The sequence below is a fragment of the Anoplopoma fimbria genome, chromosome 11 (genome assembly GCF_027596085.1).
Source record: "Anoplopoma fimbria isolate UVic2021 breed Golden Eagle Sablefish chromosome 11, Afim_UVic_2022, whole genome shotgun sequence".
Lineage (NCBI taxonomy): Eukaryota > Metazoa > Chordata > Actinopteri > Perciformes > Anoplopomatidae > Anoplopoma > Anoplopoma fimbria.
The window spans coordinates 4281538-4308252 of record NC_072459.1 but is presented as its reverse complement, the minus strand read 5'-3'; the positions used below and the strand labels follow the sequence as shown (position 1 = coordinate 4308252).

At 39.5% G+C, this 26715-nt stretch overlaps 1 protein-coding gene and 1 non-coding gene across 2 annotated transcripts; both read left to right on the top strand.

Moving 5' to 3' along the window:
• Positions 1–4240: 4240 nt before the first annotated feature.
• Positions 4241–4348, top strand: LOC129099187 (U6 spliceosomal RNA). The gene has a single exon (XR_008531637.1). It is a non-coding gene; the product is annotated as a U6 spliceosomal RNA (small nuclear RNA).
• Positions 4349–8252: 3904 nt separating this feature from the next.
• Positions 8253–25667, top strand: hs3st2 (heparan sulfate (glucosamine) 3-O-sulfotransferase 2). The gene is made up of 2 exons (XM_054606807.1): positions 8253–8823; positions 25049–25667. Exons 1-2 carry the CDS (start codon positions 8327–8329, stop codon positions 25665–25667), a joined length of 1116 nt encoding a protein of 371 aa, XP_054462782.1. The 5' UTR covers positions 8253–8326.
• Positions 25668–26715: the final 1048 nt, after the last annotated feature.

Sequence of the window (26715 nt, the reverse complement as noted above, 5' to 3'; positions counted from 1 at the left end):
GATTGTAAGTCACTTTGGATAAAAGCATCTGCTAAATGACTTTAATGATACCATGCAGTGTTAAAACATTGTCAGGTTTCCAAATGTTCATCGTTTTAGCTCGCTGTAATCATTCCTTCTATTCATGGTAGCCATTAAGAGATCCCCTCCGAATGCGTTTCCAATCTAAGTGATGGGGAACAGAATCCACAGTCCTCTATTCCAAAGTTTATCAGTCTCAGTTGGACAAATGTGTGTCTTTGTGTTACTCTTCCTCCACCAAATTGTGCATCAAAAAGCCTTTTCACTTTGAAAGAGCTCCACTTGGTGTGATTAAGTTCAATGGCTGAAGCTTCATATTAACTTCAGTTAAGCTTTGGAATATATCTTTGTGGATTGTTTCCCCCGTCATTGTCTACATATGGGCCTGTATATATTGTTGTAAGACAGACTTGAACATTATATTTTTTTGAACATAGTGTGATTCATTATATTTGAACATTATATTTTTACATCCATCCTTACAAGCAGAGAAAGCTCTAGCACTGTTTTAATTAACTGATACAATGTTTGTGTGTTTCTGTCCTTAAAACACCTACATACAGAAAATTAACCTGAAAATGTCACTCTGAAATGAATTTGATGTCCCAGTATAATGGCTGTTGCAAAGGAGGTGGTGTTGTGAAAACTGCTTGGTTGTATTGCCCTCCAAGTCTTTCTTATGTCAGTCTTTGGGTCCAGTTCGGTTCCTTGAAATGTCCAGGAGCGACTGACGGCAGGCAAAGAAGCAGCAATAAGATGATCTCACTGGACTGATTCACAGCAGCCAAATGTATCACTGCCTGGACATTTATGATGAAGTGGTGTGTAACATTGTGTTCTGTGGAGGGGAATAAGCATCCAGGCTGCTTATGTTTGTTCTCAAAGAACACATTAGTGCAGTCTCAAAGCAGAAAAACATTTACCTCCCAGGGTTGTGCTTGTTCCCCACTCTTCTCTCTGAACAATCATCTCCTAACTGGTTCTGCAGACTCTCTAGATTTTCTTTTGACTAACCATTTGGCTTTTACAGCACTTGTAGTATATTTTGATTTAATGACTAACTCAAATTTTCTTTTTTTTTAGGTTGATCTTTGTGTAGATACAGAGTCACGTTGACTCTCGATCTGCTTTGCCACCAGACAGATGTGACTCAGTAGGAAACAGTGAGTGGGAGTTTGTCATAAATAAAGAGGACTCATTGTACGGCAAAACCAATTCTGAAACTCATCATTGCTGTCAAACTTTTTTGTCCGTAAGCTGGCATCTCTTTTAAATTTATCTACAAAACTGCAGCCTGCGGTGTGCCACGTAGTTTAGTCATGTAATGTCAGGTTTTTCCACATAGAGTGGGTAGAATTACTTAATACTGTCAAGTGCTGATATCATACTGATACGGTGAGCCTATAATCTCTGACTAGGAAGAAACTTAATGAAAAAGCGAGATATCCTGATATCCTTGGCATTATAGGACGACGACAAGAACAAAGGGAAGGTGTTTCATTACCACAGGGCGCTCCGATGCGCCACTGTGCACAAAGCTTGGCAAGGTTGCTTATTCTCAGTGGTTTGTATCAACTTAAAAGGGAAAGATTATTTGAATCCCCTGGGGATAATATTCTCTGCTGGAAAAATGAGCTTCAGCTCAGGCACAGCTGGCAGTTTAGCAGCATTTATAGCAGCAAATAGATACTAGGAGAGGTTAATTGGCATCGAGCAGCAAGTGGTCAACAAAACAAGGTTTTTTTGAAGGTGTGATTGCATGGTTGATGGAATATTAATTTGACTTGATTAACTTCGGTATTTGCAGAGATTTAAGTTTCCAAGTCCTGTGATGCAGGATATGTGTGAACAGAAAGACACAGCATGAAAGTCAGGATGCTGCCCAACAAACCTCTTCTGAAAACTTGCTGCATGACAAACTATCACACATAGCAGAAGTTTGTAATTTAGGAGCAATTTCCGGGAAACCTGCACACGTCAAACAAGAATTTTATAACATTCTGCTCTATTACTCAAAGGAATTGCATCCATTTCCACAGAATACAAAAGACCTTCAGAGTTCATCTTCATCAAAGTTCTCTCTGCTGCATGGAGACGGCGGCAAGCATACAGTGGTCCTTATTCCTGAGGTTTAGTGGCAAACAGTGCACAAATAATTTCAGTGTTTCCTATCATTAATACTTAAGTAAGCGTGTGTGTGTGTGTGTGTGTGTGTGTGTGTGTGTGTGCGTGTGCGTGTGTGTGTTTATTTGAAACATTGCGTTAATTCAGACACAGAAGTCATAAGCCCCCAGCTTCAACCAACTTACATCCAGCTGATTGAATCATTATTTTTAATCAGTTAAAACAATTATATTATTAAAGTACACATATTACAATCAAATACATGTAGAATACTAGCGGATTGGCACCAATTCAGAGATCTAATAACGCGTCTTTCTTTTATGAGTTCCTTGCATTGCAACAGGAAATGAAATGGGTTCAATTTCTCATGTTTATGTCTCTTAGTCAAGCATGACTGTGCTGCCCGCCGGCTGCTAACAGCTAACGTTAACTAGCCGTCGTCCTGCAAATTTTAACACAAACTTGTTGTTCACAATGAAGCATTATCAGGGAAAAAAAGGTCTATGAAAGAGTTTCACCAGTGCAGTACTAGCTTGTACATGTGCAGTGCTGATCAGGCAGAATGTATGGATGGGTAGTGAGTGATTCATGTTTTTTTTTTTCTTCCTGTGTAGAGTCAATGAGCTGATAAATGATGTAATATCGGTGCATAGATCCGTGTACCCAATCCAACATTCAAGGCTGTATCGGAAGCATTTCCAATAGTGGTATTGTAGCAACTCTAGTTCAGAGGGAAGGAGTGCATCTCTCACATTGTGAGGGATGTGAGGGCAGACAAGTGCAGTGTTATACACGTATAAGTGTTCCAGGAAAAGCTTTGGAAAGGCCCTCTCAGTACCTGCTGTCAATGTGAGCAGACTATAAGTAGGTGAGAGACTTTTTGCTGGATAAGGGGCATGTTTCTCTGAGAGTGTGGAGTGAGGAGTGACGCTTTAGAATTGCTACAGCAGTGAAGTCATTATGTGAGGTTATTGTTAAAGCACAGAGTCACTGAACAAGATCCATTGTCAATTTGTAGTTCTTTAACCATTACACACAAATGAATTCTATTGCTTTGGAAGAAAATGAAAATGAAAAAACTGTGAACTACTCACCCATGTTTGCAGGCAGATGACAAAGCAAAAAGATTTTCAAAATCAGACATTGGGCATCGATGTGACATCGTGTCCCTGAATTTAACTCCATATTGATTCACACCAGCGACAAAGAGTGTCCTTGCAGCCCAGGCCGATCTCCAACGTACAGTTTTAGAGTGGCACATCAAGACAGTAAAGTGAGAAGGAGCTGGAGCTGTTTTAAATGCAGTTTCTGCAGTTTCAAGTGTCTCACTGTCTCTTAGAATTGTAAAATGGTTTGAGGCTGAACATTTTTGTGTAATATTTCAGCTTGACCTTAATTGACACATATAAACCACATGATGGCTGATCATATTTCATGATCAAGGAAAGCTACACGGCAGGAGCCAAGAACGAAAAAAATCAGGTCAAAGCTACTCCAAGGAACTTTCATTTTGTGTAGAGTTTGGCAGTCTGACATTCCTCCATGCAGAGTCCTGGTTCTGGTTCTCCCGTGCCTCCCTTCCCATCCAGCGGGCCCAGCAATACGGTGGTGATTGGCGGAGCAGCAAGGTGAAGCTCTGCAATGACTAAAAAAACACCCAGTGGACCATGTTGCTGTACATTATCAAACTCTTTGGAGCTGGTTACATTTTCTAACATCATTAAACATGAGTCGCAGGTGAATTGATGCCGTCAGGTTGCCAGCCCAAGCATCACGGATGACTTCATAAAAACATGAAGAAGCTTTATTAGTGTAAAAAAAAAAACTGCCACTTGTTTCCTTCCTGGAGTACAGTGCAGCACCGTGGAGGTAAACCCCAGGGAGCTAAAAGTGAATCTTTACTTATTATGTGACATTATTCACAAAGCACCTCCGAATGTTCTTCCAAAGGGATACTTAACCCTACTGTTAGTTAATGCACCATAAAACTGCTTTACACCTTTCTTTAATTTGCAATAGACAAAAGTTAATGAGCAAGAAAGGTGATAATAACAGATACCAAACCTTGACATTTTTCCTGTTTATGAAAACAGTCGTGCTTGCTAAGGCAACACATATAATAAATTGGAAACGATACAGAGAAGATTAGCATGGCCCCTGCGAAAGGATGACACGCAAATTCGTGAAGCGTTTCCACATTTTTTTGGGCTGCACGGTGGTGTAGTGGTTAGCACTGTCGCCTCACAGCAAGAGGGGCCCGGGTTCAATTCCCGGGCCAGACAACCTTCTGTGTGGAGTTTGCATGTTCTCCCCGTGTCAGCGTGGGTTCTCTCCGGGTTCTCCGGCTTCCTCCCACAGTCCAAAGACATGCAGCTTAGGTTAATTGATGACTCTGAAATTGCCCGTAGGTGTGAGTGGTTGTTTGTCTCTATCCCTGTGATAGTCTGGCGACCTGTCCAGGGTGTACCCTGCCTTCGCCCATTGACAGCTGGGATCGGCTCCAGCACCCCCGCGACCCTTAACTGGATGAGCGGAAGATGGATGGATGGATGGATGGATGGATGAAAACAGTCTCATTTTCATTGTAGATTTTGTCTTGTTACTGCAACGATATTGCTGCTGTTTTATTGTCAAAATGAGCACTGAGTGCAGCTCTACTGAAATAATGAAGAATAAGAACTTGGCAAGAGCCTCTCCTCTTCTTCTGTTTCTCTTTGCATCTCTTTAGTTTTCCCTTTTAGCTATATAGCATAAGCACACTTTTCAATATAATCTTTAATAAAAACCAACTTCTTTCACTTTTGTGCTTTACCCTTTTGAAGAACTCTTTGCCTTGAAGTAGATGTATACCGCCACACAATATGCTCTGAACTCCTTTGCTTTTAACTGCTTCCCATCATTGTTGTTGTTGTTATGGTGCTTCAAAGGAGGTTCAGCACACAACCACAGCAAGTGAATTCCAAACTATATGAAAAAAAGACAGATTCAAGCATGGGTAACCTATTAAATATAAGCTGCATATTTTATTTTATAACTTACTTTAACAATTAGTTCTCTTGTTCAAAGCCTGTATTGCACTAGCCAGTAGGTAGCCGAGTAAGCATATGGCTTATTACTGTAAGCCACATAGAGGAAGATGAGTTGCAGCTGGACTGTCATGAAAGCAACAGCTCCGATGTTTAGCTAAAGTCAGCGTTATTCTACACTGATGCTGTCACAGTTTTAATGGTACAACGATTTTGAGGTAACACCAAGATTAGATATTTATTTGCAGCTAAAGACTTTCCAACTTCAAGAAACACGATAAACACTGGTGTGTGTGTGTGTGTGTGTGTGTGTGTGTGTGTGTGTGTGTGTGTGTGTGTGTGTGTGTGTGTGTGTGTGTGTGTGTGTGTGTGTGTGTGTGTGTGTGTGTGTGAGAGCAGTAGACAACTATGTTATGCAGCCTTCTTGTCCAACAAACCTGTGAGTATGAATGAGTGCAAAACATGTTAGGTACAATATTCTGTGCAGTGAAAACACAAAAGTCCAGTTGATCCAGACATGAAAGTAACACTGCAGAAGTTACTGCAGGCACGGTTGCAAGACCATGCTATATTCCGTGTAATTAACATGAACAAGTCATTAAAAAGAAAACTGATAGGAGAGTTATGAATATGGGGAAAATAGCAAAAGTTAGGCAACGGCTACATGAATGGAAAGGACTAACAAGATCTGTTGAAACACAACAGCATTATTTAATTAAAGTGGGAAGTACAAGGACTGCGAGTACCTTCTCTGTGTGAAATGGGTCACATTGAGCTAGAACAGGTCTTGCACCTTGCTAGACAATTGTTTTATTGGCCCTGGATACAAAAAGACATTGAGCTTTTTTTTCTTTTAAATCAACAATTGGCAGAAGAGACATTTTTCAATACTTCTGCCTTGAAATTTGGCTTCCCTATGCACCACAATCAAGGCAACACATCTGAGAACCAGCTGCAAACAATTCAGATCCTTTTCTTTCTTGTGAAGAATATGTCAGAGCACGGAGGCAATCTGCAAAATTGTGCTCATATTTTAAAGATAAAATCCATATTGTGGTCTTTCAAAAGGGGCAAAGCAGCCCAGTTCATGAGATACAGCCTGAATGGGCACAGGGAGAGCATTGATTTCTGTTTTGTTTTTATTCAACTTGAGTAACTGAATAAATCTTTTATTTTGCTCTAGGCATTGAGATAATGAATCTAAGGGTTCGTAGTCACTTGGTAAAAGAGCTAAGTAAATGTGCGTGTCGTCTGCGTAGCTGTGATAAGCAACGTCATTGTCATATGACTTGAATTGGAGGGAGCATGTACAGGTTGAATAATAGCAGGCCAAGAGTCAAACCCTGGGGGACTCCACATGTGCGCTCAGATTAATGAGTGTAATTAAATCACATTGTATGTGATAGTATACTGCAATGGTAAACCCTCTTGAAATTTACTGAAAACCATCCACTTGTTTTTGTTTTTTTAAAAGAAAATAATTGCCACTAAGGGAATAACATGTTGAATATTCAGAATTATGTTTGATATTGTTATGAGTAGGATATTCCAAAGTCCATGTTGAACTGTAATGTAATGCCAATGGTGAGAACATAAATTTCGCAGGGGAGTCATGTGCTACGCTCGATCCGAACATTTTCTTTTAAACCTGCCCAATTGCTTTAAATTAATTAAACAGGACTTTTGTTCAGAGTTACATGTGTATTGTAAACCCCTGAAGGTGTATAAGCTGTGTGTGTGGCACATTACTGCAAGCCACATAGTCTGAGTCTGTGGACTGTCGGCACATGCACTCAAAAAGTCTGCTTCTTTGTATATTTTGCGGTGAAAAAAGTATTTATACACCACTAAAAACAACAAACAATGTCTCAATGGTGTGTGTCTGTTTAGGTTAGGTTAACAGAATAACAATTTTTTTCATATTCATGTTTTGTACTTAAAAGCGTAAAAGCATGAATATTGCAGCTTTATCCAGACATTGCATGAGCTATTCATTCCTCCACAATGAAACAAACTTTAACCATGACATTGAAAGACCTGAAAACTTTGCATTCCGGTCTGCATCCAGCTTGCATCACGGCAACACAAAGGATCGAGCGTGGTCTTGACTTCCACAGGCTGCTAATGCCCAGGTGTGCTTAAAAGAAAACACTCATGTAGAGAATGCTCAGCCTTGGTTAATCATTATGTTACAAGTGAAAAGCAAACGAGTTGCACATAGCAGAAATTTGATTACACAACTGTGGCTGCTTTCAAAGGTTATTTGGGTGGATTACTCTGAAAGGAGGCATGCTATTAATACACTGAACAGTATAAACTCTAATTCATAAGGCTCAGTTAACACAAATATTTCTGATATCCTTGTTTTATTTCTGATATCCTTGTTTTATTTCTGATATCCTTGTTTTATTTCTGATATCCTTGTTTTATTTCTGATATCCTTGTTTTATTTCTGATATCCTTGTTTTATTTCTGATATCCTTGTTTTATTTCTGATATCCTTGGGTGATGCAATTCAAATTGAAATGATTCTTTACATAAACTACTGGTTAGTCAGGGAGCCAAATGTTGCATCTTTAAATGTCTCAAATATGATGTTACCTCAAATATACTGGATGTCCCTTTAAAATATAAAACGCATATAGAATAATGATGATGTGCATGACGTCAGGGGAGTTTATTAAATATGTATAGCCGGTAGAATAAGTGCATATAGCTTCACAAGCTTTCGGGACACAGGACGTGTTGGACTTTTCTCTCTCTCGACACACACAACAGGGAGAAGGAGGATAAAGATGGGCGTCAAGCTCCTCTGGGATTCGTTTTAACACAGTGATTGATCCAAAACTTCACACTATTTAAGAAAAACTTCTTTAAAGCCTAGGAGATCAATTCATGTCCTATAGCTGCTGTAATAATATCCACAGCCAAGTTTCTCACACAGTTCAGCAACCTAGGGAAAAAAAGGGAATAGTGCGATTTACGCGCATCTGATGCCTTGGAGCAGCCTGCCCTCCTCTCCTCACATGCCAGTCTGTCTGACTTTTACAACCTGTTTTATTGCCAGACTCCGACCGCAGGACCAAGAGAGGAAGAAGAAGAAGAAGAAGAAGTCTCTGATGGAAAACCATGCAGCGCTTTGAACCCATGGAGACATGGCACATAGGCTCCTCTCATCTGCGAACAGATTCAGCGCCAGATTCGCCTTCATATTCACTGTGTCCCTGTCCTGCACATATCTATGCTACAGTATTCTGTTTTGCCGCAGCACAATCATGACAAACCAGGGTTACGAGGGGAAGAGATGCTCCCCCAGCAAGAACGCAGGAGGGAAGAAACTTCTGGGGAAATTAGACAATTGCGCATCGCTGGAAGTCAGGTCGGCTCTGGATGAGTCTGCTGCCCGGCCAGGAGCAAGCAAAGCCCCTGCCTCGTCTGGAAGCTATATACTGTCCGACATGAAATGGAAAAACATGACTGTTGCGCAGAAATATGGGAATAAGAAGCTGCCTAATGCGTTGATAGTCGGTGTGAAGAAAGGAGGCACCAGGGCAGTGCTGGAGTTCATCCGGATACATCCAGATGTACGCGCTCTTGGAACAGAGCCGCACTTTTTCGACAGAAACTATGACAGAGGACTGGACTGGTACAGGTGAGCAACACATGGAAGAAAGATTGAGTTATTAAGATGGTATTCCTTCTGAAATATAGCACTTGCTTTTGGTATATGTCTGCATAGATGCACTGTTTGCACTTCAGTTACCCCTATGACGTCCTGATGTACCCACTCCAAATGTCCATTATAGTACAAGGCAAAGTCATGTCATTTTTTTTGCAGTTTCTCAGTGGCCTGTAATTCAATTTGCCGTTTAATCAGCATATCTTGGGGATGTCACACAGACACACACAAACATAAGCAGGCATGCCACCACTGAGATCACCAGTTTTACAGTTTTTTTGTTTTTTTTCTCAGTGCTGCAGATGTTTGCTGTCAGCAGAGCTCCATGGTGCTGAACAGACAGCTCCAAGAGACTGATGTAGGATCAGTTCACACACAAAAAAATCACAGACGACACAGGCAGCCCGTGGGTTACCAGCAGACCTCAAACAGGCTACGCCCGAGCACAGCATGTTATTTTGCAGGCTGGTGAGAGCAAAGGGGCTCACAAGGAGATCCACCTCTGTCTCTCTACCTCGCTCCGCCAGTTCTTCTACAACGTGTCTGTATAGATGGCCCTGTTGAATCTAATTTTAAGACAAGATTTATTTCATTTTCTGTGTGTTAAATTGAAAACTAAAGCAGAAAGTTCAAGTTTCTGCTCAATTCAAAAAATGTAAGATCACGACCAAACTGATTACACAGTGACTTGGTGTGTTGTGTTGCATTATGTTTGATTGGTGGCATTGTGGGTGTGTGAGCGGAGATCTGCAGGCAGCTCCAACAGTGTAGCAGGAACAGATCACTGATCGAGTGAGGAAGTCTGTTCTCAAGACGAGGACCTGCACACCGTGTCTCAGCTGACAGTTTGCTCAGATCTCATTAGACTTGCACGCAGTCCTCAGTTTTTTAACACTTGCCAAAATGGTAGGCCCCTGTTTGGTGCATACGTAGAAATACCAGCTGTACCAACAGCATCCGTGAGCGGAGGTATTATGGTTTCGTTTGTTCAGATGGGTCCATTCTCGTGAAGGCAATTTTTCATTATGGGAATGAGGGTATTTTTTAAAGATTAGTACAAACATCCACCTGAACTCAAGGTTGACCTGATTTGATTTTGGTGGTCAAAGGTCGAGGTAAATGTGTTTTGGGACGAAGGACGTGTTGACAGACACAACGAGGAGGAGGGGAATAAAGGTCGCCGTCACATTCCTCTGGGATTTGTTTTAAGACGGAGGCATCAGTAATTGATCCAGACTACACTCTACTTAAGAAACACTTGTTTAAAGAGAAATGACCCATTTCTTTCCTTGGTAACTTTTTGGAAAAATAGACAATTGCTTAACGCTGCGATATGACGTTGAGAAAAATATGTGAATAAGAAGCTGCCTAATGCGTTAATAGTCGATGTAAAGAAAGGAGGCACCAGGGCAGTGCTGGAGTTCAGGTTACATTCAGGGAGGACAATTCTTTTTTTGTCAAATTTGTCCACCTACACCCAAGATGAACCATACAGATTTTAGAGATCAAAGGTCACCGTGACCTCAATCCGTTCCATTCTCGCAAATGCGATACCTCTGGTGCACTTTGAGTGAATTGCTCCATATTTGGCACAAATGTTCACTGCGACTCAAGGATAAATTGATTAGATTTTGATGACCACTGTGACCTCACAAAACACGTTTTTGGCCATAACTCAAAAATACATATGCTAATTATGACAATTTCACATAAATGTATAATAGGATAAAATGATGAAGAGATGATATTTTGGACAGACATGGATGTAAATTACAACATGGCTGATTGTCAGAAGAATGGAACCACAAGGTGGTAATTGTACTTTAATATTCGACAAAAGGCCATGAAGACATTTTGTCAAGGTGTGCCCTTTTAATAGAAGAACCCTTTAACCCAAAACAGACACACATCAGTGGGCTGTTACTAATATCGTTACACTAGTATGATTCTGGGGCCTCATTTAGTTGAGTAAATCACAGTGTTAAGTCAAAGTGCTGCAGATCTGAGAGATACAATCCATAAAGTACAAACAAATTGTTTACTATTTTACATTTGTGAGTTACAGATAGAAATTAACCTTAACTTCATAGGCGGTCATGTTCCGTCAGACAGTTAATTCCAGAGTGATAATACATTTAAATAATGAAATAACAATGCAGTTTATGTAATGCCAGTATGAATGCAGTTTAGCCATGCAGATGCAAGATACTCCACAACACTTCCACACAGAGACTGGCTGTACAATAAGGTTATCTGGAAAGCTGCTCCATAGTCCTCAAAAGAGAATCACTCCTTTTCATCTTCAAACTAATAAACCAGAGGCTATAAGATTACAAACATGTGTTAATTTAAGCTACAAAAGCACTTCAAACTCCCCTGGTTTGAAAATAAAAAAACATTTCATAATTTGCATGTTTATTAAGGTCTCTTTTTAATTGCAATTCCTGATTTCAATCTTAATTTCCCATGTATTATAGTTAACACTGGGATGCTTTTTTTTATACACAGGAAGGAGCTTTTCAAATACTGAGGTAATACTTCGTTAGGGGCTACTTTAAAGACAGTAAGTCTTTATTGTTGTGTGTATTTCACAAATGAAATAGATTCAGATTCACAAACAAAAGGCGTCGCTTTTTGTCACACTTAACAGAACGAGGTGGAAAGCTTGTTAAAAACCTCGATGGATGCTTCAACACATGACGGGGTGAAAGTGTTGATTGATTTTCACGTGCACAAAGAAGGCAGAATGTAGACACGGTGTAATGGAGTCAGTTGGACCTAATTGAAGGCGTTTCTTTATTAACAAGCACCTGCAGCAACAGAAGTTAAACAAACACCAGTTAAACACGGCGGACTACAGAATGCAGAAAGAAACAATCATGTTGCGTTTTTCTATTTCTCCAACAGATCAGATCAGACCGACATGGCCCGACACCAACCATTACTCCACTCACTGCACCAGAAACCTTCCTTTACATGAATCTGCCATCTAAATGCAGCTTAATGATGCATCAGGAACTGTTTATGCCCAGAGGTTTGGGCTTTCTTGAAGTTTGATTTTGTTATTTTTCTATGTCACTCTAAACCCAAGCGAAGATAAATCGGAGTCCCACGCTGTTATGATGCCACAATTACAGAGCTGGAATATTGCACAGTTGTCACAAACTGACAGTTCATATACTCAAGATACTTAAACAGTATCATGGACACAGAGGGCTGCTTTAATTCAGCTGTTATTCAACTTGACGAGTGACTGAGTGGTGCTCATTGCGTTTGACTGGCCCTCAGTGATTATTTGTCAGAATGTTTGGGTTGTTGGCAGCAAGTCACGTAAAATATTTTTCCATTTTGATTAACTGTCACATTCTTCTCTAAAGCAAATAACAATGTTTTTGTACATTCTACATGTGTTGCTCTTTTTTGTGCTCAAGTTTTCAATTTGCCTTTCTATCTGTCTATCAATGGGGCGGAAATTACATATTCTTTTCTGTTTTCATTTTTCATTTCATCGGGTTTCAGTTTTTTAAATCTTCGATCCACAGACCTTTTGTCTATACAGAGAAACATCTGAATACCCAACCAACCAACCAACCAACCAACCAATCAACCAACCAATCAACCAACCAACCAACCAACCAACCAACCAACCAACCAATCAACCAACCAATCAACCAATCAACCAACAACCAACCAACCAACCAATCAACCAATCAACCAACCAAGCAAACAAATCACAAACACCGAGACTATTACACCTTCAATCATTGTAAAAACATAAATAAATGAGACAAGAAGCCTGGCTCCAGTTGATCCATAAAATAGAAAGCTGAAAATAGAAAGTCCTGCGAGGAAATACGAAACAAGTAACAGAAAGAACGAAAGAAATCTAAGAAAGATAAAAACAATTTAGGCAGGACATATGAATAAACTGTAGGAATAAAATGGTTTTCTAATCAAGAGTGTGGGTATAAAAGTTGACAGGCATTAGGTTAATGCAGTTGTGGTTGTGGCTGCACTGTAGATATTATTTATTTTATTCCCGACGTTGTAAAATACATTTAATCGTTAACATTATAAACAAGGCACAGTAGGAATTTGGCCTACAAGTTATTTTTGTGTCCAAAAGAAATATAATCACAAAAATTCTGATGCTTGTTCGTTTTACAAGCTTGTGCACAATTTAAAGGCAAATGCATTTAATCTGTAACACTATTACTAATGCACAGTTGTCTGATTATGCATATGGAATAAATGCACTTGTTGTTGTCACATTTTGGATGTATTGCATTGTTATTAATTGAAGCAGCATGGGCGCTGTCCAGTGCTGACATCATTCACCTTTCCATGTGATTTGTGTTTTTTTCATTGTATATCAAACATAACATACTCTTTTCTGAAGCGCCTTTCAAAACACTTTGTTTTTAGTTTAAGTTATTCTTATTAGCTCAATATCTGTTGGATCAGAAGCAAAAAAACATGTGACACCAAATTAACTCTGGTCAGTTCCAGCCTGTCCTGATACATTAAGCTTGTGACGGATCATTTAGGCTCCGAAGAAAAATGGTGCAGTGTTCATTACTGTGCCTCCCGAACAGAACACACACATGGCCTCATTTATTTCATGTGAGGGTTTTCACATCGCCGTACAGGAGCTGATAAAACCGACGATTCACTGCCACCAGTTTCCTCGCACTTCTCTCTCCACTTTTCCATCCTCCACAGAATCAGAAAGATCAAACAAAAACATGTCACTATACACCATCAAGACTTAAAAGGGCATCTCGGCTCTATTGATTTCACAGGAGTCAGAAGCACTTCCAGTGGATTCCCTGAGAAGGGTTGAAATTGTATGAGAGGCTAGCTGCAGCAACAAATATTCTCCAGGTCCACATTAATTGGCTCGGGGAGGCAGGGAGCTCTGGAACAGTATCATCAGAAAGGTTGATGAGGACAGAAAGTTAGATGGTTCTCATTTAACACAGAAAACTGCCCATTATACAGCGAGGCATCGTGAGGTGTAACTCTGCATTATTAATGAGCTGTCTTCATTGCAGTGCAGCTCAGAGACATGTAGTGGTTAACATTAATTAAAAAACAACTCTTTCTGAGATGTTTCCCAGATGAGAGCCATCTGAAATGCAGAGACATTGTGCTTTTATTCCTTTAATAGAATAATTTAGTGATTATGAATACATTTTCAGTCTATCACATGGTAAAGCTCTAGTGTATGAAATCAAACAACCCATAGTGCTAATCTGGCTGTGATGTGTGGTATAATGATATACAATAAAATACATTTTCACAGTTTGCACTACTTTCTTATTAGCCACATCGGTCAGTTTGTCAGTCCACCATTTTGTTACAGATAACTATCGTAGCATTGCCATGAAATGACATTCATGGTGCTCAGAAGATCGAATCATCTTCAATAACTTAAGTGATTGCTTGACTTTGCCTCAAGCACCACTAATACCGTTACACTGGTATGATTCTGGGGCCACATTTAGTTGAGTAAATCACAGTGTTAAGTCAAAGATCTGAGAGATACAATCCATAAAGTACAAACATTTTGTTTATTATTTTACATACAATAAGATTCTCATTTATGTTTTTGATTTAAATGTATTGACAACTATTGGATGGGTTGCCATGAAATCCACAATCATGCTCCATTCAAGATGAATTGCATTAAGGCACTTTTAAGCGTCTGCGCGACACATCAGGCTTTCAACTAACTCCAATGTAAACCTGCATCATCTGCATTATTATTAGACGGTCAGAGTGATATAGTTTAAATGTGGAGAAAGTCCACAGGGGGTGGTGGGACTGGAAGTTGGACAGGACATAACAAACACTGGACTTTGACCCAGGAGACATCTGTTCGTGTCCTGTGAAGTTAACTTTGACTTATTTTATCTTAATTCTTTTTAGGTAACTTATGTACTTAACTGAAGTCAGTTACAAACATACCTAATTTACAGACTTATTCTAAATCAAACCACATTTTTTTTTTCCTAAACCTTACCAAGTGCTTTTAATGAATAAGTAAACCCTAGTAAACAATGGTACTCCGGAGAGGTTAGTGTAGAAGCTGCAATAGCATCAGTTCAATCAGATCTGGAGACTATTTCTATACTGAAAGAAGACACTCAAGGCTTTTCCCGATGGAAAAGATGTTTTCACTATTCCCCTGACTGGATTTGGAAAGAGTTTGATTGACAGATAGTTCATCTAATCACCTGCTCTTTCCAATGAGGACTTCTCAGATGGTCAGTTTGTTAGGTCAGGTTAGTGTCAATAAGCCCTATGCTCCTATCATCCAACTCTCATCTGACCCAAACACCTCGCTGTAACTCACAAAAACTCAACACTTTCTGGACTGGAGAGAAATGTTGCCAGTAAACATCATGGAGGTATTGATTATTATACTTTGTCTGGAGAAAATATCCTGCAAAACCTTTTTCTTCGGTTTTAGGATATATGGTTGTTGATGAAGTCATTGCTGATATACTGTTTTAGTGTCTGGTAACAGAATGTGCTGTTGTAGTCCCTGGAACAAATGATACCATCAAACTTATTATCATTCTGGAAACATTGCGATCTAAAATATCCAGCAGTCAGCGATCCTTAGCTCATCTTAGCTCGTCTTAGAGTTTTCTGGCTTGTTAACTTTACCCCCTCTGTGAACCCGGTGCATCACTCCCTCCTGACCGGGGATCAAATCTGAGCTTTCCCTCCTGTGTCTCCCCTTTTCTGTCTCCTTGTGTTCTTTCCCACCATCTAACTGAAGAGTAAAACTACTAAAGGTGTGTGGACACGCTCTTTATTCATACATATCCTTGACTCGTATTGTGAGAAGCTGTAGTGTAAACCCAGAAAGAACTTCTAAAAGCTCCAGTGTTGATGGAAATTCAAGAGATGTCCATTCATGTGAGTTAAGGTGCTGCTGTTAAACTGCACAAATAGGTGATAGGAAAGAGGGCCGGCAGACTCTTTCTATTTAGACATTCACAATGACACAATGTTATCATTATGAAGGGTGATTTATTATAAGATTAGAAAAAAAAATGTTTTAGCTGCAACATAGATGACAATACAGCGTTGCAAAAATCTACAATCAGCAGAAGAACAGCTGTAAATGCATCCAAAAATACACAAAATAAACAGTAATCCTCATCTGAGAATGTGCAGTTTAGGATTTCAGAGCTTTCCCGTTTTCATTTCATTGTCCGTGGATACTTCCCCATGCCACATGTTAATGTGACAGCTCGTAGCTCAGCTCAATTCGGCGTGTTATTGTTCAAGGAGAGCAAGTGTCAGTCATTTCCCTCTGCAGACCAAACCATGAATAATTGTAACTTCAACGAAAACAAGAGCCTAGTGTTGAGATGACAGCAATTAAATAGGTTTTGGTCGAGGTCAAATACATCATCGCCGGACCGTATTGTCCTGCTCTGAATATGTTTTGATTCTATTATGTGGCTGAGGATGGGCCAGGGATTCTCTAATGCCAGAGATCTGGCTCAGTCAGTCTGCTATTTTCAACCAATTTGTCTTCTATTAAATTAGAAAAATAGATGTTTGATTCTCACAGCGCTGGATTGTTATTCACCTCTGTTCCTCACCAGCTGAATTGGCCACAGGATTGCCGTTTTGTCTGGACTGCTCTTTGTTAACTCTTAATAGACTCTCAAGGCGGCAGGCCTCTGTTGTTGGTGATTAATGATCAGATGTCATCACAGCTGTAATCTAAGTGAGTGATACTTTAATAATGGAGCAGCTCCCTATAGCGGAGACTGGATCTATGCTAGATCAAGAAAAGAGGAAGATGCCATTTTTAGGAAGTGCAGTTGCACAGACATTATGAGAATCAGCCAGCGTACGAACATTTTCTCTGCACCGTCTCCATGAGTCATACCAACGGCTAATGGATTTGGACGGCAGGGAAGCAAGTCTGTGTGTGGTGTTACCTTTTCAGGACATTTCAGGACAAATGGTTTGTGAGAAAATGCAATATCACCAAGTCAACTTCTAAAAGTATGGACAGGAAGATTGCAAACTTTAAAAAAAATAATATTCAATCATATGAGCAAAAAAACAAAACAAAAGCTTTAATTGAAGACATACAAATGTTTCCAAAAAAGCAATTACCCTAAAGCTGCTATGACAGGCTCTCAGGACAGTGTGCGACTCATTTCATTTTCCACTAACTAGACCAAAATAGTATACAAGTTCAACTGTGTCTTTACACAGTATGTTCTTGTGTGTTCAGCATTAATTTCATGTTTCCTTTTGTTACCATTGATAGCACTGTTTTTGCATGTTTTTGTGTAGCTCTTATTCACTCTGAAGATAATAAAACAAGCTATTTAAAATGTGTGTTGGATATTATTTGACTTTGCAGACCTCTGATACAAGTTTTTATCTATTTCTTCAATACAATTTCACCCTTGTGTTTCCAAACCAAAGCTGTTTATGGATGGATAAGAAGCGTGACCATCATTACTGCGTATGCTACTTATTGTGATAACACACAGGCAACCAGAGCCCAGGAGACTTTGTCCTCTAATTTACTGCGTAACTGTTTTGTTGTTAAATTGCTCCAGAGACCAAACAAACAGCACATGTAATGGATACTTTGATTTGGACCCCTCTATGGCCAGCCTGCGAGGCTGCATATTGTTCAATGGGCAGGGTTCATTATTGGTCCTCGTTAATGATAAACATTTGCTGTTCCAGAGGGAAGGAAAGGCCATTCTCTAAATCTCTGTGTCTCTGCAGAAACACTTCACAATGAGACTAATGGTTTAAAGTAAAATCACAATCACATCAGTGTTTGCTTGAAATCCTCCAACTCTTTCAACTGTTATATTATTAGTAATAGTCTGATCAATTACAAGGGATGAGGGAGATGATGTGCACTCAGCACTGGTTAGCTTCCAATATTTATAGATATAAAGTCAAACAATATAAAAATATGAAAGAGCGGCCCAACTATTACTACTATGATTGAGTAGGAACAGTATCTCTGTTGCACGCCACACATAGTTAATGGACATAAAATAATCCATGGAGATCGGGCTGCAAACATTTACTGAGAACTTGTCTTGAACTGACAATATGCAACATTCTGTTTTAAGTTCAAACCACAGTGAAATGACAGTAATAAATTCTGAGTCCATTGATCGTTCTCAAGGAGATGATTCAAAGCTGACCTTTACTCGTTGTGATGGTCCGCATCCCTGATGAACCGGCTTTGCTCTTTCAGAACTTTAAGTTGTTAAGCAAGACACACTTGTCTGGAGCTGAAAGTCCATCGTTTTATGAATATTCTGTAGGTGAAGGAGCTTTTTATTCATAATGTATATATGCAGTGTTACATACAGGCGCTGGATCTTTACAGTCTGCTGTCTGTGACACAACAGCCCTGCACCAAAGCTTGTCCGGTCTTAGCTTAGATTGTGAGTTTGTGAGGTTTTGGTCTTGGTCCGTTCTCATTGCTTGTTTGTTCTGCTGTTAACTGGATTGAAGTTCAGTTAGTTCTTGCTATTTGCTTTTGTTGCCATGGTGTGTGAGTAGGGTCATCTGTCATTTATTATGTGAAACCGTGGGAGGTTTTCTTTGCTTCTGCTGATTGCCCTTACATCTTTGATTTGTTGTTAGTGCCCCCTGAAAAAAAATCCTATTATATTTGCTGACCCCTTACTGTTTACAGCAAAAATGACATTCCTATGCCCCCATGCTAGCCGTAGCTGGAGGCATTGTGTTTACGGGATGGCGGTCTGTCCGGTCCAGTCTCGTGAACATGCTGTCTCAGGAACGCTTGGATGGAATTCGGTGTTGGTTGTAAAATTTCAAAGGTCAAAGTCACTGTTACCTCTCGCCTGTCCCGTTCTCATGAACTCAGTGTCTCAGTCACTCAGTCACTTTGAGAGAATTGCTTCAAAGTTGGCAGAAACGTCCACTTTGACTCAAGGATGAACTGATTCGATTTTAGTGATCAAATGGCACTGTGACCTGTGCAAGAATTTATATTCTAATTAGGACAGTTTATAAATATTATATAATTGGAAAAAAACTATGACATTTCAACAGACGTGGATGAAAAACAGCTTCTAGTTTCTGGAAGTAAGGCAAGGTTGCCATGAATGTTACTGAGTATATTCATACTCCCTAAAGGATGAACCGTTTCTAGTTTGGACACTGTTTGATTTACTTTAGTGCCAACCTCAGTAGTGGACTCTGCTGTCGATGCCTTTGTCTCTGACATTCTGCAGTCTTGACAGCAGTAATAAAGTGCTAATCCCGACTGGTTCAGCACATACAAAATATACAATGTTCTTTATGTTGAACACCACGGATGAATGACCAAAACTTTAGGTCCCTATGAGAAGTCTAAGCCTTAGTGAAATAACTCAAAAATTTGTGAAATAACTCAAAAATGTGCGAAATAACTCAAAATTTAAAGATATTAAGTCGCAGGTTCTCCCAGTGAAACTGCATGCTGCAGGAGAACGGGTTTAATGGGGAGGCCTTGGTACTTATATATAAAGAAATAATCCATATTTGTAGCTTATTCCTCCATAATGATATAGCAGCGTCCAGAGGGAAGTAAGAGTGAACTCCAGACCTCCAGCCTTCACCGCTCAAGGGATAAATTGTTCAGCGGGCTAGCCAGCAGGCTGCTTCAGGGCCGCTACAGTACGGAGACCACAGCTCATTATGAGCGGCAGGGACCGCATGTTTCCACTGTTGACCCTATCTGCCTTATAGGAATAGTGAAAAGTACAGTTAAAAGAGAAAAACAGGTTAATACATTTTATGGTTAAAGTACAACTTTTTTTATAACTTTATTAAAAGTAAGAAAATTGTCTAATACTAAACCATGAAAAACCAAGAAAACCACACAAATTACAAAAACAAGCAAAAGATGTCTCTTCATTCCTCCCATATCATCCAATACGCCTCCCCTTGGAGGATTCTGTCCTTCAATCTTGATTACATCACCAAACTTTAAAGTAGTGTAAAGAAATATACACATCTCTGTCACATAATTTCATTCCATTTTTTTTTTTATGTAAGAGGTTTTATTCTGGACCACAACTGCCCCACCTTTATCTGCATGGCGTGTTTCAATGTCCCCATTATTAATCAACTCTGCTATTTTTTTTTTGTCTTTCCACTGATGGATAATTTACCTGTTAGGTTTGACCATTGACAGGTTGAAACTGGCTCATGTTGTGATAAGACACAGAGTTACTGACAATATCCTTTGTATAAAAGAAGCTTTTAATCTTATGACATTAAAACGCTTATATTTGTCCACTCTTGTAGTAAAGGCATCTATAAATGAGAGGCATTGTGATAACAACCTACACGGATCATTACTTAGATCTTGACTGGAGATTCTTCCAGAGGATTCCTTTGTCCAGGCTTTTTCTTCCCCCTCCTACATGTTCAACATTATTGCAACATACTGCACACAGTTCTCTACACAATACGTAGAAACCTGACATAAAGTCACTTGTTTGCCATTTCTAAACACGGCCACTTGGTCCATAGGAGTGGCGTTTTGAATGGAAACACATGTTCCACATGGCCAAAAACCTCATTGCTTGATTGTTGACTTGTCATCAGGAAGTTAGCACTATAAAAAGACCACAGGTGAACCTTTTAACAACAACAATGGAAGCCAACATAGCAGTTATCGGCCTGTTATCAAAACTATGTTACTGAAATGTATTATATTCTATTTAGCATATGTCCTGTTCTGATTTTAAGAGCAAAAAGCACCCTTTGGAATTGCATGGATATATTGACGGATTTTAAAATGTGGTGAGAAATAATGAGACGTTTCATTTTGCAATAGCTCGAAGGTGTTCAGCTATTTGTGTGTAGTTGTGTAAATGATGTGTAGTGTCTTGACAAAATGAGCCCTTTTTTTAGTCGTAAAATCTGTAATAAATTAAAAGTCAGTGTCACAGAAGGGCAATGTTTAGAGACATTAACAGCATCGTATGCAATGCTGAAACATCCAGAACAAATTAGCCTTCAACCAAGTCCTCTCATTTGACCAGGAACGGCTCTCATTTACAATATCGAGCTGATCTCCCACACCTGAGTTCATTTTCCCAGAGTGATTAAAATGTCACAGCCAAGCTCGTAATGCATCCTGACTTAAAGTTTCACTAAGGATTGGGAAGAAGACTGTAAATTACCCCCAAAGAATTTAGCGTTGACTCTGAGTGAAAAGGTGGTAATCAATCAGAGCACTTCACTCAAATGTCAGTTAATCAAGGTGTGTGTGTGTGTGTGTGTGTGTGTGTGTGTGTGTGTGTGTGTGTGTGTGTGTGTGTGTGTGTGTGTGTGTGTGTGTGTGTGTGTGTGTGTGTGTGTGTGTGTGTGTGTGTCCCAGGGAGCAAGATGTTCATATTAAAGAGAGTTTTAAAGTTTGGTTTCCTCTGATACATGCATACTGATAAAGATGCTAAAGTGTCAGAAACTTTGGTGATTACCCTCGAAGCAATTCCATTGGTATTACAATCATGTCGATTTTCAAAAAAAGAGCAAATAATCATTACCAAGCAAGGACGGAACAGCTTTCAGTGAAATAACCCACTGCCATAAAGATCCTCAATTTTATCTTTTACTTTCAGATTTCTTGGGGGCATGGGGAGAAAAAAAAATCCTGACGGCTGGTTCAGACACCTGCCTCAGGAATCACATGTTCTCCTCCTGGCCTGAATAACGAGCATACACATTAATGAGGCTGCTGCTGCTGCCAGGTGTGTTTAAGTGAGCAAAGAAAGTCATTTATTAAAAATAATGTTAATACAAATTAAAAAAGTCTGCACGTAATTTGCATTCTGTTTTGTGTTTTTATTACATATGTCCATTAAAGGTTAATAATGCAGCACTAAAACCAGGGCAGGGCTGGCCCATGTGTGTGTTATGAATTTCTGATAACCACATAATTGAATATGAGCCCCAACTACAAAATTCTATTTCAAATAAATGTTTGTAGATTTAACAGGTGTCCCCCCCCCCCCCCCCCGTAGTGTTGCTCATTAACATCAGTCCAACACAGGCGACTTGTAAGTTATTATCCAGGCTGCTCCCACTGACATGAAAAGCATCCCTTCTGAATAGCCTTGAATTTAATAAAAATAAAAACGAACATCCTTTGATCATCGGATCGCACCTTGTTCACAGTTAAACAACCGAGCTCAGAGGACACGGAGCTTTAGGTATCAGTTTAATGAGCCACGGGGAGAGATTTGAGTCAGAAGAAGCACAGCAGAAGAACATTCTGTTAATATTTCTGTTTTCATCTCACTGTTTGAGAACTGAAGATACAATTAATTCATCACTAAGATGGTAAAAACTGGTCCCCTGCTTTGAATTCTTTCAAATAAAATATTCTCAGAAGAGGATACATTCTGTGAGGATTTATTAATCCATCACTGACAATAATCTGCATATTTCACTGTGGGTCATAAACATATAAATCTTAACTTTGTTTTCTCTGACTCTGGCAGTTTTATGTTTCCATCTCAAACTCTTCGGAACTTTCTAAATGTTATTGGAAAGAATGGATCAAACTGTGATGATACAAAGAGTCCGTCTGCAGGGTTTGAGACCTTTCAAAGAATTCATTCAGCATTCAGCATTTTACAGTCAGTCCTTTTCCAGTGATTGTGTATTGGAAAAACGGTTTCACTTGTTCTTATCCAGATCCAAATTTCATGTTAATAACACCCGATGTAAAACGGCTGTTGAGTATGTTCATTCAAAAAATTCCATTGACATTCAAGTCAAAGCCTTTGGGTACCCCTTCATAGGGAAAATAACAGCTTAATGATATATTAATATTAACCCTTCTCGACACTTTCATGATAATTGATCCCAATAGTACCTTGCTGACTTCACAGCTGTTACAACAATAACTCAAGGTTGGTTATCAAATGTTACAGTTTCCTCTGATGGCCAGAATCACTTTGCATTTTATATTCTGCATCCAAACAAAAAAAAAAAAAAACAGTGTGAGTGGAACATTACGGTGTGAAATCCTCCTGACGTTACATCGTTGGCTTTTTATGAACACCTTTTTCCCATTATCCTCAAGCTATGTGTATTTTTGTAGACAGAACAGTTCCATACAGGGTTGTATAGCTAACAACCCTATGCAGCTGTATATACATTATTTTAAGCAGAACTAACTGTGTTCACATTGTCAGCACAGTTTTGTGGTATGACAAGTTGCAGTCTTGAACCGGTGCGTTCAGGGTCCTCTCATCTATACAATCTTCATCTCTGAGCATGGTGAAAATGTTTGGAATTGACAAGCCAGATAACGAAGACTGTTTCCTCACACAGCCAAAGATTCTGCAGCTCCTGGAAAATGGCTGCAAGTTTTTTTGTTATGTGTATGTGTGTGTGTGTGTGTAGCAAAGCTGTTTGCTTGAAAAGGTGCTGTTCTCATAAAAGATTAATAGTTGCCCCGTGGCCCTGAGGCACCCGAGCCAACAACTCAGGATTCATAAATAAAACTAAATGGATCAATATTTCCAAGACTTTAGAGGTAACCTATGGCCACCTCTAGCTTCAGAGAGAAAGCTTTGAGAAAGGTTAGCTTTTAATCGAAGCCCTCCCCCAGTAATCATAAAGAAAGTGTGGTATTTGATGAGCAGGACTACGCAGAAATGTACCTGTTATCCAACAAAGGAGTCACACGCTGTGAAATTCAAGTACTATATCCTCTGTAATCATAAACGTTAAATAACATTATTATCTCCAAACTGCAGAGTTGTTGTGCTGACGCCACAGCACCGTCCTTTGTTCAATCCTTAACAGGAAACCGGGTACCAAGTGTGGATGAATTGTGGTCGAGGCATTCGTTGTCTCAACAGCCAACATCAGATGCTCATTCATCAAGTTTTATTGAACCAAAGTGCCAAAGCAGATTGACATATTACACCGGGAAGGAAAACCCACATGATAAATGTGACAAATAGAAACACTTGCCTGTAGTTTGCAAAGCCATTATCTTGGCAGCATGATGATGATAATTATGATGCATGTTTTCATTGTACAAGCTGTCCTGTCAACAAATCTAACAAATACATATTCACATTGTGTTTATTTGGGTTTTGTCTGCAGTTATTCGATACTCTGTGGATGTGTGATATGATACTTCATACATACAGTTGGCTAAATCTAAAGTATTTAAATCATAAAACTATATTTTCTAATGTCAGGTATACTACGATTTTACACATTTTACACCAACGCCTGCCGAGCCAGAGCCCTGAATCCAAAGCAACCACTTTATAAGTACAGGGATGACACCTCGATAGTGGGCTTCATTTGGTGCTTTTGAGGCAGAGATGAAAGCTTTTGTGCAGACAATTTTGTAGATTTAAAAAAAAGAAAATACAAAAGAGATAGTTATTCATTTAAGAAGGAACAAAACCACACTGACTGCCACAAAAAACAACGGTGAAATAGTGGAAATGGTCCCAACACACCTCAGTTTGACATATTTGACAATAAATGTAACTTTGGCAACAGTTCAAAAAATCCTAAGAATTAGTTTTTAACGCAAACATTACCATTTCTTAATTCAACAGTTGTATTTTACAAATGTTTTATTCCTTGGTACTTCCAAGTGTTCTGCCGTTTGTTCTTATCTTTGTGTTTGGTAACAAACGTAAACAGGACCAAGCCATTTCCCTTTCCTGCTTCTTTCTTCTTATTTAATTAAGTTATCCAACAACACAGATACCATAATGACAGGTGTCAATCAGAATATTTTTCTCATTGACGTAAATGTTGCTGAAAATACTTTTGCGATTTGTCCGTCCCTCCTTCCGAAGAACAGATGTGAAAACTTCTTCTAGCTCTGAACAACATATTTCACCAGTTTGCCCTCTAAAGTTTTCCGTAATACCAAGATGTTGACTGATTCGTTGCATTTTTGTCCTCTTTTTATCGTTGTATTTCTGCTCTGACGCTGAATATTTCACAATCCAATGCATAGTAAATGTGCATTCATCAGAACACGTGGATGTTTTGAATTTGATATTTGTTGTGCTTTGACATTGCGACAGAAAAGCCTGGTGGAAATGCTCTCGGACAGAAAATATCAACTCTTGCTGACTCATCCATGTGTGTTTTATTTTTTCCTTTCTCTCTCAAGGGGACTAATGCCTCGAACACTAGACAGCCAGATCACATTGGAGAAGACGCCCAGCTACTTTGTCACCAGAGAGGCACCCAGACGCATCTCCAGCATGTCCCATGAGACCAAGCTGATCGTAGTGGTGCGTAACCCAGTCACAAGAGCCATCTCCGACTACACACAGACTCTGTCCAAGAAGCCCGACATCCCCACGTTTGAAGAGCTGGCCTTTAAGAACAGAAGTCTGGGTCTGGTGGACACCTCCTGGAACGCCATACGGATCGGGATGTACATCCTGCACCTGGAGAACTGGCTGCAGTACTTCCGCCTGTCACAGATGCACTTTGTGAGCGGGGAGCGGCTGATCACGGACCCGGCAGGGGAAATGGGCCGCGTTCAGGACTTTTTAGGACTGAAACGAATAATCACGGACAAGCACTTCTACTTTAATCGAACCAAAGGCTTCCCCTGTCTGAAGAAGCCGGAGAGCAGCAGCCAGCCGCGCTGCCTCGGCAAATCCAAGGGCAGGACTCACGTACAGATCGAAGAGGAGGTCATAGAGCAGCTGCAGGAGTTTTATAGGCCATTTAATATCAAATTCTTTGAAACTGTGGGGCAAGACTTCAAGTGGGACTGAGAGTGCCATACAGAGACAGTGCTGTTTTTAAAATGGCTAGAGAAACATAAAAATGTTTAAATAACAAGTTTATTGAGCAATGTATCCATTGACAAAACCAATATAGGAGAATATACAACTCATTAGAATATACTCATATAAATGGTTTCATATAATGATGGGATTTGGGTTGGGCCATTCTGACAACAAGTGCCATTTCTTTAAAGAAAAGAATATATACAAAAGACAAGTTTCTTTACCGCATACATGACTTATGAATTCATCAACAGACAACCAGAATTAATCCATCAACCAAGTCATTAACCAGCGACTGTTACAACGCCCTCCTGTCATTAAGCCACACCAGACCCACATTGATGACATCACTAAAATATTCACTCCTGCTCTGAATGATCCGCCGGCTTTCCCGTTAAAACCAGCTCTCAACATGAGGTTGCAGCAAAATGTCAAATGAATATTGAAATCAGCCCGTCAATTATTCTGCGATCTGTTCCTCCTTATTGTTGACAGGAGCTCATCGTGGCAGGTTTACTGAATACATGTACTGTAACTGAGAAGAAAAAATAACAGCTATATTTAAAGAGATGCTATAACTCTGAAAAAGGTTTACCGTTTGTTGAACTTCAGCTCTTTCTGTGACAGTATTTTTGTTGTGATCATCGAAATAAAAGGCAAAACTCTTCAACTCAAGTATTTATTTTGGTTATTTTCTGTTTTTCTTGCCTACATGTAAGTAAAAGCACTGTTTACTTCTCATGGAGTCTGGTAATAGTATATATATAAACCCTGTCTCTGACAAAATAATGTTTCCATATAACTAAGCTGCAGTCTCAATTATGTTTGGAGGGAATGGTAGTTTCTCCCCGATTACGTTTGCAGATATAAACAGCTTGAAACACCTGGTTAACGCTGCACATTGAAACTAAACAATGAGACTAAAAACTTTGGTTAGGTTCAGTAAAAACCATGATGGTTTGGCTTAAAATTAATATAAAATCGAAGCAAAACAAAAACTCATCAAGGTTATGTTCACGCGTGACACAAACAG

Excerpts from the sequence above, each read along its gene's own strand:
- hs3st2 (XM_054606807.1), top strand. The coding sequence starts at position 8,327 with ATGGCACATAGGCTCCTCTCATCTGCGAACAGATTCAGCGCCAGATTC. Across the intron at positions 8,824-25,048 it reads AGAGGACTGGACTGGTACAG|GGGACTAATGCCTCGAACAC; the intron begins GTGAGCAACACA and ends TTCTCTCTCAAG.